General features: G+C 41.8%; 1 protein-coding gene across 2 annotated transcripts in view; it reads right to left on the reverse strand.

The window, feature by feature from the left end:
• Positions 1 to 3,419: 3,419 nt before the first annotated feature.
• Positions 3,420 to 16,236, reverse strand: part of LOC311227688 (histone-lysine N-methyltransferase 2B-like) — a 164,691-nt gene continuing 151,874 nt past the window's right edge. For both annotated transcript variants that reach the window (XM_084313440.1, XM_084313439.1), the window contains exons 35-38: positions 12,678 to 12,791; positions 11,763 to 11,846; positions 6,709 to 6,838; positions 3,420 to 5,938 (exon numbers count right to left, since the gene is read on the reverse strand). In XM_084313440.1, the coding sequence (XP_084169566.1) occupies positions 5,663 to 5,938; positions 6,709 to 6,838; positions 11,763 to 11,846; positions 12,678 to 12,791 (604 nt within the window). In that variant the 3' untranslated portion in view covers positions 3,420 to 5,662. The remainder of the gene's footprint in view (positions 5,939 to 6,708; positions 6,839 to 11,762; positions 11,847 to 12,677; positions 12,792 to 16,236) is intronic.

Here is a 16,236-nt window from a genome sequence, read left to right on the forward strand (position 1 = left end):
TACTCTGCACTGGCTTCCGGTAACATTTAGAATTGATTTTAAGGTCCTCGTCCTTATATACAATGCCCTAAATGGAACAGGACCAAGCTACATTTGATTTGATTAGGGAGGCTAGATCATTAAATATTTCAAATAATATCAAGTAAACTAAAAACTAAAGCTAAACTAAAAACGTATCTCTTCACCTTAGCCTTTTAATACATTCTGCCACCTTACACATCCACACTGTGATTATTGTATTGTAATTTATATCTATTTTATTCTTGTTTTATTACCTGCATTGTTTTGACCCTTTTAATTATTCTCTGCACTGTTTTTACTCTGTCTATTTTTACTGCTGTGAACCATTTTGGGCTGCAATTCTTGTATGAAAGGAGCTATACAAGTGTATTATTATTAATCTCAACCTGATGGGTTGCAGAAGGGCCCAGGATGTAAATCAGAAATCCATACACAACTTCATAAGCCTGTTCCAAAACACCATCATGTCCATCACCATGTTACATCTCTAAAATGACATGGCAACCAGTAAGGTTTCACATTCTACCGCACACTCTTATGGCAATGTACCTGGGTGCCATATGCAGAGGTAGAGGTTATAGTTGTAAGGGTCTCATAGTTATTTTTTTGTATCAATACTAAACAGGCTGCAGTGCCTGAGGCAGCCCATCATCGATGACAGAACCTGCAAGAGTGCCTACCAACACCTGTTCAATGAGAATGGTATGCTCTGCTCCGGATTCACGAGTGGAGGAGCCAGCAGCTGCCAGGTGAGCTGGACTAAACCATGGAGAAAACGGGGTTGGGTGGTCAGGTTGTCGAATGAGGACAGTGCCGGTTAGCCTTCGGGAGAGGTGTTAGTTGGACAATGCCTAGGCTAACCGGCACTGTCCGCTTCCATTCATTGTGCTAAGCTAGGCTAACGTGCAGCCAGTGGCCAATGCTACTGAACTCAAGACCATCTTCATGTATAAGTGTACAATGGAACTAAGATAACCTTGCTCTTACCAAAAAGTGAGGTCACACTGTAAAGCTGCTACTGTAGAGAATGTCTGTTGGTCCGCTGAGGATGTTTCTATACAGTATGTATTAAAGTACACAACTGCTGCACAAGTAAACACAGGACTGGCCTTTGACCCTGGTCCAAACAGATGCACACCACACCGAGACTGGTTTCTCTGTAAGTAATTTGATACGTCTACTAAACTCAACCACATACCTAACCTCCCATGTTTAATTGACCTATGATGAACACAGTATCACTGCCTATTTTCCTGGGCATACCTAACAATAGTATTCTCTTTAATTTGACAAAAAAAATAAAAAAGTTAGTAGTTATTACATACATCTTACATCTTGGACACATCAGTGATTATTAGATCATTAGAACATGTTATTTATTATACAACAGCCTTATACCCAACCCCTCCCCTTGACATGTGAACACTTTTTCAGATGATCACTCACTTTTAAAAGAATATACAAATTGAATATAATATACTGCATTGTAGGCTTTATTTACAATTATGCTGTTTATATGTAGGATTTATTTTTGTTTCCTTGTTTTAATGTTGCACACATTTGAACATCTACTACGGTCTGTTATGCATTTGTTTTCAACCCTCAAGGTACAGATATGCACATGTATGGATATTTTAAGATATTTTATTTGTTTGTCGTCAAAAGTCCATTTATCGATCAGTGGTAAAGATGCCATTTTGTGATGTTGTGGTGTGAATAGGTATCAACTATTTCCTCATCACTACTTCTCACCGTTTTGTTCTCTCCCACCTTGACCGTCAGAAGGGGGGCTATGTGAGACTGTTGTTCATTGACTACAGCTCAGCGTTCAACACCATAGTCACCACCAGACTGGTGGACAAGCTGATCGAGCTAGGTCTGAGCTCCGCCCTGAGCGCCTGGGTACTGGACTTTCTGAGTGAAAGACCCCAGGCGGTCAGGGTGGGGGGTCAGACCTCCAACACCATCACCCTGAGCATCGGGTCCCCCCAGGGCTGTGTTCTAAGCCCCCTGCTGTACTCACTCTACACACACGATTGTGTGGCCAAGTTCAGCTCCAACTCCATAGTGAAGTTCGCAGACGACACGGTGGTGGTGGGGCTGATCTCGGACGACGAGGCCTACCGGGAGGAGGTTGAGGTACTGGAACGTTGGTGCCAGGACAACAGCCTGCTCCTGAACATTGGTAAAACCAAGGAGCTGATCGTGGATTATAGGAGAGGACAGCAGGAGACACACACACCACTGATGATTAACAGGGCTACCGTGGACAGGGTGAGCAGCTTCAAGTACCTGGGGGTCCACATCTCAGAGGATCTGACATGGTCAACACACATAGACACAGTAGTAAAGAAAGCGAAGCAGCGCCTCTACCACCTGAGACAGTTAAGGAAGTTCAGAGTATCGGGGAAGATACTCCAGTCCTTCTACTCGGGAGCTGTAGAGAGCATCTTGACCGGAAACATCACTGCCTGGTATGGAAACAGCACGGCACAGGACAAGAAGGCCCTACAGAGAGTGGTGCGCTCAGCCGAGCGTACCACGGGTATTGCGCTACCTACCCTGCAGGTTCTATACAACAAGAGGTGCAAATCCAGAGCCTGCAGAATAATGAAAGACCCCCACCACCCCAATAACAGCCTGTTCCAGCTGCTGAGGTCAGGCAGACGCCTGCGAACCCCAGCTACTAGGACGGAGAGGCTTAGGCTCAGCTTCTTCCCCCAGGCCATCAGAGCCTTGAACAATGAACATTGAGAGCCACAGAAACTGAACTATCCACACACACGCTGAGCACGCTCACACACTAGCAGCCACTTTAACACTCATGCCGCACACACTTATGGCCAAGAGGAAAGGGCACTTTAAATTAGTATAACAACAGGAACAGTGTATTGCACTACTAAAGCTACCTAGCATGTCCTATATGCTCTGTAAATACTATGTACAGATACCGATGTCACACCATGTTACCTGTTTATTGCACTGTTGTTTTTTATTGGATTCTATTATATGTTGTACCACTGTATTTTTATTGGATTCTATTATATGTTGTACCACTGTATTGCACATCGTCGCGGGCAAGACCACCCGCATTTCATTGTATACGTGTATGCCGTGACAATTAAAACTCTTGACTTGACTTTGTTCCCCAGTGTCAATATTTAATAAATTATGTGAAACTTGCAATTTAATAATAATCCATTGAGCCCAAATCTTCTGAATAACATTTTCCTGCTTTGAATTCATTTAGACTTTAATGTCATAAAAAAAAATATATATATATATATATATATATAAAAAAAAAATAATAATAATTCCAACATCAACTATGATTGCTGCTATTGAACCTGGACAGCTACATATGTGCAATAATGTTGTTTACGCAGTTACTTAAGATTTTTACACAAATCCTCATTGTCCTTTATGTAGTGTCACATTCTATTTATCTCAACCACTTCAGCAATACTGTTGTATACAATACTGTAGTCACTTTTACACACAAATCCTCACTTCCATAGTGTTATCTCTTACTTGTTATTCTGTTTACTATTCTGTTACTTTATTCTACCGTTATGACAAATAGTGCTCTAATGTATCTAGTGCTGCTACTGCTTAGCTGACACGTTTCTCTCATCCAACACATTTCATTGTACAATTGACCTTGTGTTAACATACATAATGACAAATAAATACACTTGGAAATTGAAAGTCAGGAAATTCCAAAGATGTCTTGCTTGTTCCAATGGCTGCTATTCATTTAACATCAGCGATGGCAAAACTACCAATGTTCATAGTGATTAGAGGACCAAACGGCATCCATTTAAGATAAATCGTATAGCCTTCATTGTTTTACACATTAGTGAATAGAAAACTTGAGTGTATATCTTCAAACATGTCAAACTTTTATTTGGGCAAAAATCTAATAAATAAAAAAAAAATAACTTGTAGAAAAAGTTCTAAACAGGCTTAGACATTTTGTATACAACTATATACAGGCTGATGCGAGGGTTCACTAACATTTTATTACAAAATCAATTTAAATACAATGGTAAAACCAGTCAATAACATACACCGCATTAAACACAAAAGACTGCCAAAAGCACTATCTGAAAACATGAAGAGGTGGCTGGCATGTGTCCTATTACACATGAAGCTAGCAGAGTGTGGTTGAACACACCATGAGTTGGAACGCAAATCTTATCTGGTCTTCTATATGTTGTTGTGAGGTGGGACACCTGCAAGAGACAGAGGACAGAACAGAGGAGGGGTCATAGGAAACTAGCAGAAACTGAAGGGGGTAATTTGGAAAGATTCACACCTCTCTTTAGTCGAGTATTCACCAGCAAAGAAACCAGGTTAATAATTTACAACACATTTATTTTCACAACTATGTTTAATATTCATTTATTATCCCAATATACAAAAATACAAATAAATGTACTGTAGGGGTTTAAAACACAAGGGAGTGAGCACAGCACAAACACTATTCTTATTTATTTTTTTACCCTGGCACCATTGAACTTTGCTCCCTTATAGACCTTCAAAAAAAACACGAAACAAACAAGAAAAAACATGAAGAGCAGAAATAAACAATACGAAACCATAAGCAAATGTGAATAAAAGTGAGTCACAGCAATTCTGCCACTGAAAATAAAAGCATCATGTTCCAAGTTGTGACTGAAGGGGAAGGGGCCAAATTTCCATCAGCTGATGAAATACCTTGATGAAATACACCTTTCGAGTAAACCCCACCAGCACCTTCATAGAAGTAACAACGAAAACAACCTAAATCAGCTCACTAGAATGTGGACACCCGACAATTAAAAAACAGCTGCTTTAAAAATGTATACAAGAGGTGGCTTGGGTCAAATCCAAATATACAACGGGAATGCGTTTACTTTGCGCTGATGAAAATATCAGTCTTTACATGCCTATTATGTACAGCGAAAGCCGTGCTCATGGTCACGGGAAAGTAAGGTGCAAAAACAAAATCAAGATTCTCACCCCTCCACTGTAGCTTTGCATTTACAGAGACGCACTTTTCGCTAGTATAAGAATGGATCCCTCTTTAGAACAGAGCAATCTGAACATAAACTGCAACCAGGTATTTAATCCATTCGCCATTAACAAGTAGTAACTAGCATCAGAGTTATGGCAGGTGTCTGGCCGCGGCTCCACCAGAGACCATTCATGATGCATTAAAAAAAAACTCACGAACGGGGTGTATATGAGACGGGACGACCGTCGTGTCCAAGAAATACAGTGGCTTGAAGTAATTAACCACACCTTCCCCGTTAGAAGTCAACATTCCAGTAGCTTCAGCCATTTAAATAGCAAATAGTCTCAGAGACGCGACTCATGGCTCCGATTTGGTTTCTGTGACTGAAGGAAAGGCATTCAGTGGACAAACTCAAGGACAGGTCTGAAAAGATTGTGCGTGTCACCCATTCACCCGTCTTATAAATTAAACTAACTATGGCGTGGAGAGCTTCAATAGACCAGTTCTTTGTGTGTGTGTATAAGCTACTCCACTGCTATGGCCAACTCTCAGCGCTCGCCTTCACCATTTCCATTCAAGTCTAACCTTCTGTATTCAAGTACTCCCATCAAAATGGTTGCCGCTGTGCATTACGGGTAGCTTCTAGTTGAGGAAGCGGCGACAACGCCTCGTCCCACAGTTACAGCGCAGCTTACTGCTCTCGTCCTCGATAGGGAACTTGTAGTCGTAGGTGAGCTCCTCCCCCCTGTAAATCTTCCTCAGGGCAAAAATTACGATGTGCTTGTGGCCATCCACTGTGATGACGCGGGAGTAACAATTGGGGTCGCAGCAGTGGTTGATGAAGCGAGCTGCGTTGCCGTTCATCGTGGCGTCCACTACGTCAAAGTCGTCGATGCGGAACATGTAGCAGCCGATGCCCTGATGGATGAGGTGATGGGACAGTGACAGTCATTGTTATAACATCGGGCAGTATGACAGAAAGATCTGACCACAATATACTGTATTGGTCAGAATATAAGACTTAGACAACCCTGGCTATAAGACTATTTTTCAAGACACATTTTTGGAAAGATCTTGTTTTTATAAAGAAAATAGTTTCTGTCAATCTCCTCGAAGAGGAAGCTCACCACACTTTGTAACGTCATATTTCTTGGCTGTTCGACAGTTGTTTTGCACTGTTAAGGCATATTGCCTAAATGTTAAGGAACGCAGCATGATGGAAAGAGCTCGTTAATCGTGTTAATAGATTCTTCTGTTCCCTCGCTCTCCGTCACAGTACGCAGAAGGCGGGTATAAAATATATTTGAGATTCATTATAGTTTCATGTATAATAAAAAAAAAAGCATTTTCAAAAAACATTAAACACAACATAATAATTCATAATCTCCGCTTTTAAGCAGATGGAAATGGACACAAATAAATGTGTATATATATATAACATAATTATATATTCAAATGTTACAGGAGGGGGCTGGGCAATAAAACAATATTAAATACTGCAATAGAATTTGCCATTTTAAGATGAACACAATTGAATCTTAAAATGGCAAATTTTATTGAAATATTTAATAATATTGTTTCATCGGCCAGCCCTCCTGTAACATTTTATCCATGGTTACAACCAATCCCTGACCATGTACATTAATGCCGATAATGATTCTGCCATGTTGCTAATGCTGCCGACTCACCCTGCTGTCATAGTATTTCTCCCGCTTATCAGTGAGGACGGCCCGAATGACAATACCAGCGTACTCGATCACCATCTCCCCAGCCTCTAGGTTCCTCTTGCAGAACAGGCCACGTCCATGAATTGCAGACCTAGGATAATTTCATGAACTGTTTTGAGTGCAGTCTTTAAGACAGACAGCATGCTATGTTGATGACAAGTTATTGTTCTCATCAGCCTCTAAGAATAGGGCTGCAACTATTTACTATTTTGATAGTCGATTAATCTAACGATTATTGAAACTATTAATTTGATTTAACAAAGCAACATTTTATGCAAAAAAACAAATGTTATTCCTCGTCTTGTACAATGCTCTTTCAAACAACTTGCAAATTGACAGTTATACAAAACAACAAAAAGCAAACAAAAATGTATGCTACACATCACAAGTGCAATTTCTTTTTCTTTATAAACAAAAACCTGTTTAAGGCTTCAGTTTGAAATTAGCTGAACGGTTTAAATAATAAAAAGAAACACACAAAATAGGTGTTAACAGGCTTTGCTATACATCAAATGGCTTCAACAACATACCATGGACGTGTAACATAACACGGACACAACTAATCGATTATAAGAATTAGGGCCGTCAAAGGTAACACCATAATAATGAGTTAATGCAAATTAGTTTTAACGGCACATATTCTCTTGACACAACGCACGTTCTGTTATAATATCCCTTTGCCTGAACTGTAGTTTAGGAATCAGCTAGTAACATTAAGTCAGATGGCGATAGCAAACAGCAATGGATAAGAAAAAGGTTTTGAATGGCAAGTTCAGCTACAAAGCCCTGCCAGATGGGTTCTTTGACAAGGCCAAAGTTATTTGCGATTACTGTCGATGTGAATTACCACCGGAGTACATCTAATCTTAGCTGGTAATGTCAGCCTTCTTGTAGTCTCGCATAGCCAGACCTCTTTCCACACACTACGTTACACTACTTTAGTGGTGTGCCAGCGCTTCTTGTAAGCCTTTGCTTGGGGCTGCCTGTTATGTAACGTTAAGTCCATCCATCCTTGCCAAGAAAGCGGCTTGGGAATCGATATAAATCCACATTTTCAGTTATTCTTGCTGACAGAAACGGGCTAATTATGACTTATTTTCAGCTTGTTAGCAACTCTAGCCAGTTGGCGTGCTAATGTTACTGTTGTAAATATATGAACGCTCTGCCAGAGTAGCGAGATGGCGATGACAAGTTCTGAATAATTAAGAATGGTCTCGCTTGATGTCAAGAGTATGTTCTGGCACTCAAAGAAGCAATACATATAAACACTAGCTGCATAGCTATGCTGATGTAGCATGATGAAAGATGCAAGATAACCAACAGTCAAAGAGGTAGACAGAGTTGCTGTAGTTACCTATGACCTCTGACCACGGCAAAAACGGGAAGCAACAGGGTTTATGGGAAATGTGGTATTATCATCATGAGAATTAGGCTACCGATGTTTCAGCAATGGTCTCATTTGTTTACTTTATATAGACCTTTTCTAACTTGACAACACACATTCTAAATAGGCCCCTTTGTATTTCCTGTTGCTATGTTTGTTAACACTTTGCATGCCACGCCCGAGAGTATTCGGGTTATTAACCCCCGGGTTGAATGCCCAATCACGAGAATATTCGTTTGTTCTCTTTTTTTTTTGCGATCTGAAATCATATTTCATCAACCGTGTCTACCGTTGGAAATTCAGCTACCTCAGGCGCTCAGATGTGAAAAAAGCACCCCCTATCGTCTCCCAGATGGTAATTAACCTTTTTGGATTGAACTCAATGAAAATGAATGAGAAAAAAAAACCTGCACTCCACATTTTACTTCTCACTCATGCAACCGGCGTCTACCAGCTTCATGCTGGACTCTCGGAGCAGCGGGGAATATGTGTTTTACAGTATACACAGTGGATCACTAAAAGGAGCGATTTTTTCGAATGGCGATCAGGAATTGGAATAATCCATTTGGATACCATCTGATCTCAGGTAAGGAATCTATGTTACCAGTCTAAGGATAATCAGACCCGTTTTCACGGATATATAAGCTTTTATGTGATATCGCTGTTTGACTGTGCGCGCCGTCAGGAAATAGGAGACTCGATTTTCGGCTTGCCGCAAGAGCGTGCATGCGTACACATATACTATCGATAATCTAGCGTTTATTTGAAAACAATTCATAAATAGGCCGAAAAATCGTTCTAGAATATTCCAGGAAAAGGCGATTATCAGGGAATCTCTTCTTTTTTCCGTGAAACAGAGTGCTTTTCAGAATGGTAGAAAACGGAAATGAACCGATAAAAAAACAATCTGCTACGACAATGTTGACTGGAAAATGAGTCTTTGATAAGCGACGGGCAGATTAGACACATAGCCATAATTTAAAACATAGATTAGGCGATATTAACGCTCGCCTTCACCATTGAAGTGGCCCTGGGCATTCAAGGGACTAATAATGAATTAAACTTGGGCAGTGAAAGTGTTAATATACTGTTTCAACTTGACAACATAAACATGTTGAACAAAACTGTTCCCTGGCAACAGAATTCCAGAGAAACCATCTATACAGTTGCTGACAGAAAATAAACAGGGGCCAAAGCTGTTCCCCTAGCAACAGAGACCTTTTCAGAATATTCTGTAGCAATTCCGTTGTTAGGACAGCTTTGGCCCCTGTTTATTTCCTATGAGCAACTGAATTAACAAATTGCAAGGAAATACAAAGGGGCCTATTTAGAATGTTTATGTGGTAAAGTTAGAAAGGTCTAAACGAAGGTATATATTTTGTTGAACATTTTCCTTTTCTGCTTCAAGGTACATTTTGAACCGATAAAAAATGCCATTGTAGCGGAGATTGTGCTCGTCACCAATGCAAGAGGCTGCGGTCTCGACTCCCGGAGTCAGCATTGCCTTGGCTCGGGCTGATCGCTATACTAACTCGTTTGGCTGAGTTAGGGGGAGGGGAGCCGTGGGGTAGGGGTGGACGGTATGGTCTAAAATGTATATCACGGTATAATTTGAAGCATAGACGGTAACGGTATATATCACGGTATCAGTGTTTCCGTTAGAATAATTTTTTTTGCCTGATAGGCAGGCTATATAAAGAATGACATCCTCAAGGCATGTTGATTTATAATATTTTAACTTAAAACTAGGCTACTTTTGCGTATAAAGTCATTATATTCCAAATAAAATAAGTCCCGAGTCGAGACTCCGTGCTGCTCCCATTGCAAACAGCGGGGCTGGATGCTGGATTTTGCTAGAAGCATATGTAGCTGCAGAGCCGCAGAGCCAGGGGCGCTTTCAGGTCTGGTCACAGGCCCGCTCAACAGCGCCCCCCCACCCAACGGCTGAATTGCCAATGGCTGAATTGGAGTATTGCACAGTGCCTCCTAAATAACTTTTTCCAGTTTGCACATATCTATTATCTATGACTAATTCTATCTATTTTTAGGGGCAAATGCGATTGAAATAGTCGCGCTGTGGTTACATGACGTCATTGCTATTTTAGAGCTGCTCTACCGGTTACACGGTATAGTCAAAATCCATACCATAGAGCAAATTCATACCGTTTATACCGTATACCGTTTATACCGTCCACCCCTACCGTGGGGGGGTCCTGGGCGTTGTGGACAGCGACCCCTACAGTTCGGTCGGGGCACCTGCTCAGCAAGGGTAGGATCTGGAGAGAGGTAGTGCGACCTTCCACACGTTACACTCTCCCGGTGAGAATCTGCGCGGCCAGGCTGGCTGACGGCTGGCTGCACATGCGTCGGAGTAAAGCATGCAACAGTCTCCGGCCTCGCGGACCAACAGTAGGGGAAAGTGCGCAACAACCAGGAAGGGGGTTGGGAATTGGCATAACGACTAACAGTGGGATGGGAGAAAAATCGGAAAAAGGAGGGGGAAAAAGATAAGAATAATAAAAAAAAAATGCCATTATTAACACTATGATCGCCGTGGACGAGTTTACACGTCATTCCTAGCCATGCTCATTCTGCCGAAGACGCCGTAACTCGTCTTTGATGTCAATATTTCAGAAATCTGTCATCGAAATCATATTTCCTTTCCGGAGCCCTGAGACACACTGCAAAGCTCCACTCAACTCTCTAGCGGTTCAAGAGCGCCATCTGGTGGCCGATCGGCAGATCGCCAAACGGAAATTAACCTTTGAACCGGTAGTGCTCATCCATATGTGGTCCGGGCACTCGCTATCGTTAGAGAGACTCCGTATTGACACAGTGAACATCGATCGGTGCAAATAACTCGAAAAAACAACATGATTTGGACGTATATACTATTATACAACCTGGAAATGGATCGGGCATTTCTCCATGCCATAATAGAAAAAATTCTGTTCCACGCTCATCTGCCAGCGGCGCGAGGAAGCCACGGTAAGATTCAGCGTTATATTCTAACGTGTTCTATATAAACTGCTATGATGAACATATGACCCACTCTGGATGAATCATCTAACGCTGCCCACGGAATTATAAACGATCCCCCGCCCATCCGGTCATCATCAGATGATGCGTAGAAACTTCTAGAACCACGTCCAGTTGAATTTTTTTTTATCTCGCACAGATTCCTACAAAACTGTATTTGATCATCAATATAATGCATTTAGGGCTATAAATCACGTTCTGAAGAAAGCTGCCGAAAACGATAAAAACATACTTATACTTTAGACCATATTTTAGTATGAATATGTGAATGAAAAAGTTTAACGTTGCTACACCCTGAACAATACATATAGGACATTGAATGGGCCATAATAATGGCAATTTAGCAATAGAATTAAAAAAGTTATAGCCCTGCAAAGAAGGGGAACTTCTCCATAGACAAATAGAGCTGGCGAGGGATGGTAAATTATGAATTTAACCCATGGCGATTAAAGTGTTAATCACAATTAACTATGGACAATTAATGGTGCAATTAATCACGATTAAATATTTTAATCGATTGACAGCCCTAATACAAATATTTTTTATAATTGATTAGTCTATGAGATGTTGCAGGCCTATCCAAGAACATTACCTGTAAACTCCTACAGCTTCCTTGGAGGTTTTCTCCAGGTGTCTGAAGCGCATGGCCATAGGAAGCTCCGTGCTGGTGGCTCTCCTGTGGGTGTGGGACATGGAATTTGGTTTATTTTCTCACTAAGCAGCGAACATCATTCTCCTGATGGTGCTAAGCGGTCAATAGCTGTTCCATCTGCAGGGACCCTACAAGGACACTAAAATACACTGAATCTCTAACTTTTTATGCCTTTATTTACTTGTTTTTATTAGATCATTTTAATTATGATTAATATTGTACATTTGAAAATATTTGTTTTACGTTTTATAGATACACTTATGTACTCAGGTCTCTCTTAAATTTTGTATGTCAATGTGACTTAACTAAATTAAATAAAGGTTTATAAACAAACCAAACAAATAAATCAAGATGTGCACAGAACAGGGTGCACACTAATGGAAATCGCTGAACAATAAGAGGGGAGAAGTCACACTATTCTCTCCATTTGCCATTGACATTTATTTTGCACCAATGATTTAGCCTTCACAACAATAAAGCTATTTTACGGTTAAATGTAAAATGTTTAAAAGCACTCAATCGCCATATTATACAGTGTAATTAGGAATGTATTTGCATATCCCTCTGAGACACTAATACATGTGGGCATTTCACCACTAAGGTTTAGAATGAGGGTCAGCCATTTGCTGCATTTCTGTAATAAGTAGGGGGTTCAGTCTTGACCAAGAACACCTCAACAGGGACAGACGCATTGGCTGGAGCAGATATTGAACCTGTGACCTTCCGGTAATGAACCTCTAACCACAAGGCCACCTTTTGGACGCATTTCACAGCAAATGGAGAGAGAACAGAGCAACCTACCCCCGTTTTATCATCCAGGGATCAACAAAGCAGCGCTAGTATTAATTGTGTAACCTGGTGGATTTCAGTGGGATGTCGTCATCCTCTTCATCACCAGGGAAGCATATGATGTCAGGGAGCTGTCTGTGCTGCGACGCCAGGAAGTTGAACATGTCGAAGGTCGACTTCCTACATGGGAAAAACAAGTCATGATTTTAACATTATTTCATCAAGATTTTAATTACCGCATTGGCCCAAATATAAGACGACCATGTTTTTTCCCACTCATGTTTGAAAAAAGATTTTTTGAAGATCAAATCTTGTTTTTTATAAAGAAAGTACAGCCTATCTGACCAGAATGTAGGATACAATAAAACAAAGTAGGTGCAGTATTATACACTGCTCAAAAAAATAAAGGGAACACTTAAACAACACATCCTAGATCTCGATGAATGAAATATTCCAGTTGAAAATCTTTATTCATTACATAGTGGAATGCGTTGAGAACAAAATAACATAAGAATGATCAATGGAAATCAAAATCATTAACGCATGGAGGTCTGGATTCAGAAAAATAAAAGTGGAAAAATCAGATCACAGGCTGATCCAACTTCTGTGGAAATTCCTCAAGACAATTTAAAATGAGGCTCAGTAGTGTATGTGGCCTCCACGTGCCTGTATGCACTCCCTACAACGTCTGGGCATGCTCCTGATGATGACGGATGTTCTCCTGAGGGATGTCCTCCCAGACCTGGATCAGGGCATCAGTCAACTCCTGGACAGTCTGTGGTGCGAGGTGGCGTCGGTGGATGGAGCGAGACATATGTCCCAGAGGTGCTCGATTGGATTCAGGTCTGGGGAACGGGCAGGCCAGTCCATAGGATCAATGCCATCGTCATGCAGGAACTGCTGACACACTCCAGCCACATGAGGCCGAGCATTGTCATGCATGAGAAGGAACCCAGGGCCCACTGCACCAGCATATGGCCTGACAATGGGTCTGAGGATCTCATCCCGGTACCTAATGGCAGTCATTAGAGACTACAGTTGAAAATTTGCCAACCTGGCTAAACTGGCATATTTACAGTAAAATGTTCCTTAACACTTGAGCGCCACGCCGTGTTTTCCTTTTTACCCCCTTGAATGCCACAGTCCACTCCCAATGTTAACGTTAATATCGCCTAATCTAGGTTTTAAATTATGGCTATGTGTCTAATCTGTCCGTCGCTTATCAAAGAATCATTTTCCAGTCAGTGTTGTCAAGGCAGATTGGTTTTTTATCGCTTCATTTCCGCTTGAGAGCATTTTGAAAAGCACCCGTTTTCAGGTGAAAAACAACATATTCTATGATAATCGCCTTTTACTGGAATATTCCAGAACGTTGATATTTGTTGGCCTATTTATGAATCGTTTTCAAATAAACGCTAGATGATCAATAGTATACGTGCACGCACGCACGTTCGAGCCGCTCGCTGATAATAGCTGCTTTCATTTCCTCATGGATTTTACAGTGAAACAGCTAGAGCACATATATCTCCTTGAAAACGAGTCTGATTATCCTAACACTGATAACATAGATTCCTTACCTGACATCAGATGGTATCCAAATGGTATATTCCAATTCCTGATCACCATTCGAAAAAAATCAATAAGTATATTGATCCAACGTGTGTACAGTATAACCCATGCTCGCCGCAGCTCAGAGGATCCAGAATGAACTCTGGTAACTCCGGCTGCATCAGTGGACTGGAAAATGTGGACTGGAATATTTTTTCCCCCCCATCCATTATCATTGAGTCCAGTCCAAAAGGGTGGGAGACGATAGGGGGCGCTTTTTTCACATCTGATCACCGGCGGCCCCTGGATTTCCAACGGTAGTGAAGGATTTGGGGTGCTTTTTCAATGTATGTGATGTATAGATTGGGGGGAGTGACCACAGCTAAAACGGTGCCGGGTCAGAGAGGTCGAAGTGCATGCGGACGGTGGAAGCAGGAGACGGTGGTTCAGTAGAGCAGGGTGATTGTTGTGAGGCACACTGCCAGCGAGAGAATGTTTGTTGACATTCCTTGTAGGAACATCTGAGATAAGAGTGTCTCCCAGAGCAGGAGGGAGAGAGGTTCATCTTAATGAAACGTTTAATGGTGTGAAAGGTTATTAACGCAGTTGTCATGACAACGCGGCACATGACAACCAGAAAGGGGTGGGCTATCGTTGCTACGGCGAGGATCTATAAGTCGAACGGTGTTTCCGGGTGTAAGGCAGACTAAAATCTGACTGAGACTAAGAGGGAAGAAACCAGAAGAGACTCTCTCTCCTCTTGTCACGGAGGGGGGGGGGGGAAGAATGCCACATCATCTTTAGCTTCGGCTAACGCGAGGAGGGTTAGGCTAAAGACCAGGCCTGAACACTATTGGACTGAATAACAAAAGGACGATAGACGAACACACCGAAAGATCATTAGAATAGACTCTTCAAGGACGATACAATTTGATAACATCTGATAACATCTGATTATGAGGTTCTGTTTATAGCAATAAAACAACGCTTCTCCTCATAAGGTATTTCACGGTGTCGAAGTGTCGAATTCTTACGGAGGTGGAGAATTAGTATGGTTTATGGATTGCACTAACGGGGGAGATAAGGATCTTATCAGCCAGTGTCGGAGAGACGTCAGGACCATTAAAATGACACAACGCAGAGGAATTGGATGGAGGGCCAAACAGACGAAGACGTGATACTGGCCAGTTTGATCAGGATCTTACGGGTTTTCCCCATCGGAAAGAGACTCCCTGTTCCTCCATTCTGTGTCCACAGGACCATTGAAGAAGACGAGTCCAGGCAGACCTACGGACCGTGGACGGGCTGGGCCGAGACCATTGGAGGAGACGAGTCCGGAGACCTACGGACTGTGGACGGGTTGGGCCAAGTGGAAGACGGCGGCGACCGGGGGGGGGGGGCACAGGAGGGCACGATCCAGAGACAATCCAGGGATCATCCGGAGACAAGTACCAGAGATCGAACAGGAAGATAACCGGAGTCGACGACCATGTGGAGTGTCGTGTGTTGATTGATAAACCCTTTAGTGACAATCAAGGTCCATACCTGTGACAATCAAGGTCCATACCGTGAGAGTGAAGCAGTTAGGCTCTAGAGTGAGGAGGTACATAGAGCTATCCGGTCTTTCCACAAAACGGGGGTACGGGACAGGGTTTTCCATTTAGAGTCTAATGATGGTTGTAACTGAGGGGTACAATTCCCTGACTGTATTGATAAGTATGGTATCATTAAACCACTACCGCTTTATGTACTTTAACTACTGGCCATACAGTACACGATATCTAAATATGATGAACACTTTCCCACAATGAAATCGGGTCCACACAAAGGTAATAATCAAATATTTAATATATAGCAAAAGGTACATATAATAGTTACTATTACATTTATGATTTGAATGCACTTGTAAGGCAAATGAGTACTCGTAGGCAAATCAACACTGAATGTCCAATCTCTGGTTACGCAGGAAGCAAGTATACAACCTGGCTCTTAGGGAATTATAACGATGGCACACTTAATGATTATAGCTGGATATACTGTAGGGGTCCTCCCGGTTGTAAGCCGGTAGGGGGGGTAG

Source organism: Notolepis coatsorum, assembly GCF_963971535.1.
Source record: "Notolepis coatsorum genome assembly, chromosome: 4".
Lineage (NCBI taxonomy): Eukaryota > Metazoa > Chordata > Actinopteri > Aulopiformes > Paralepididae > Notolepis > Notolepis coatsorum.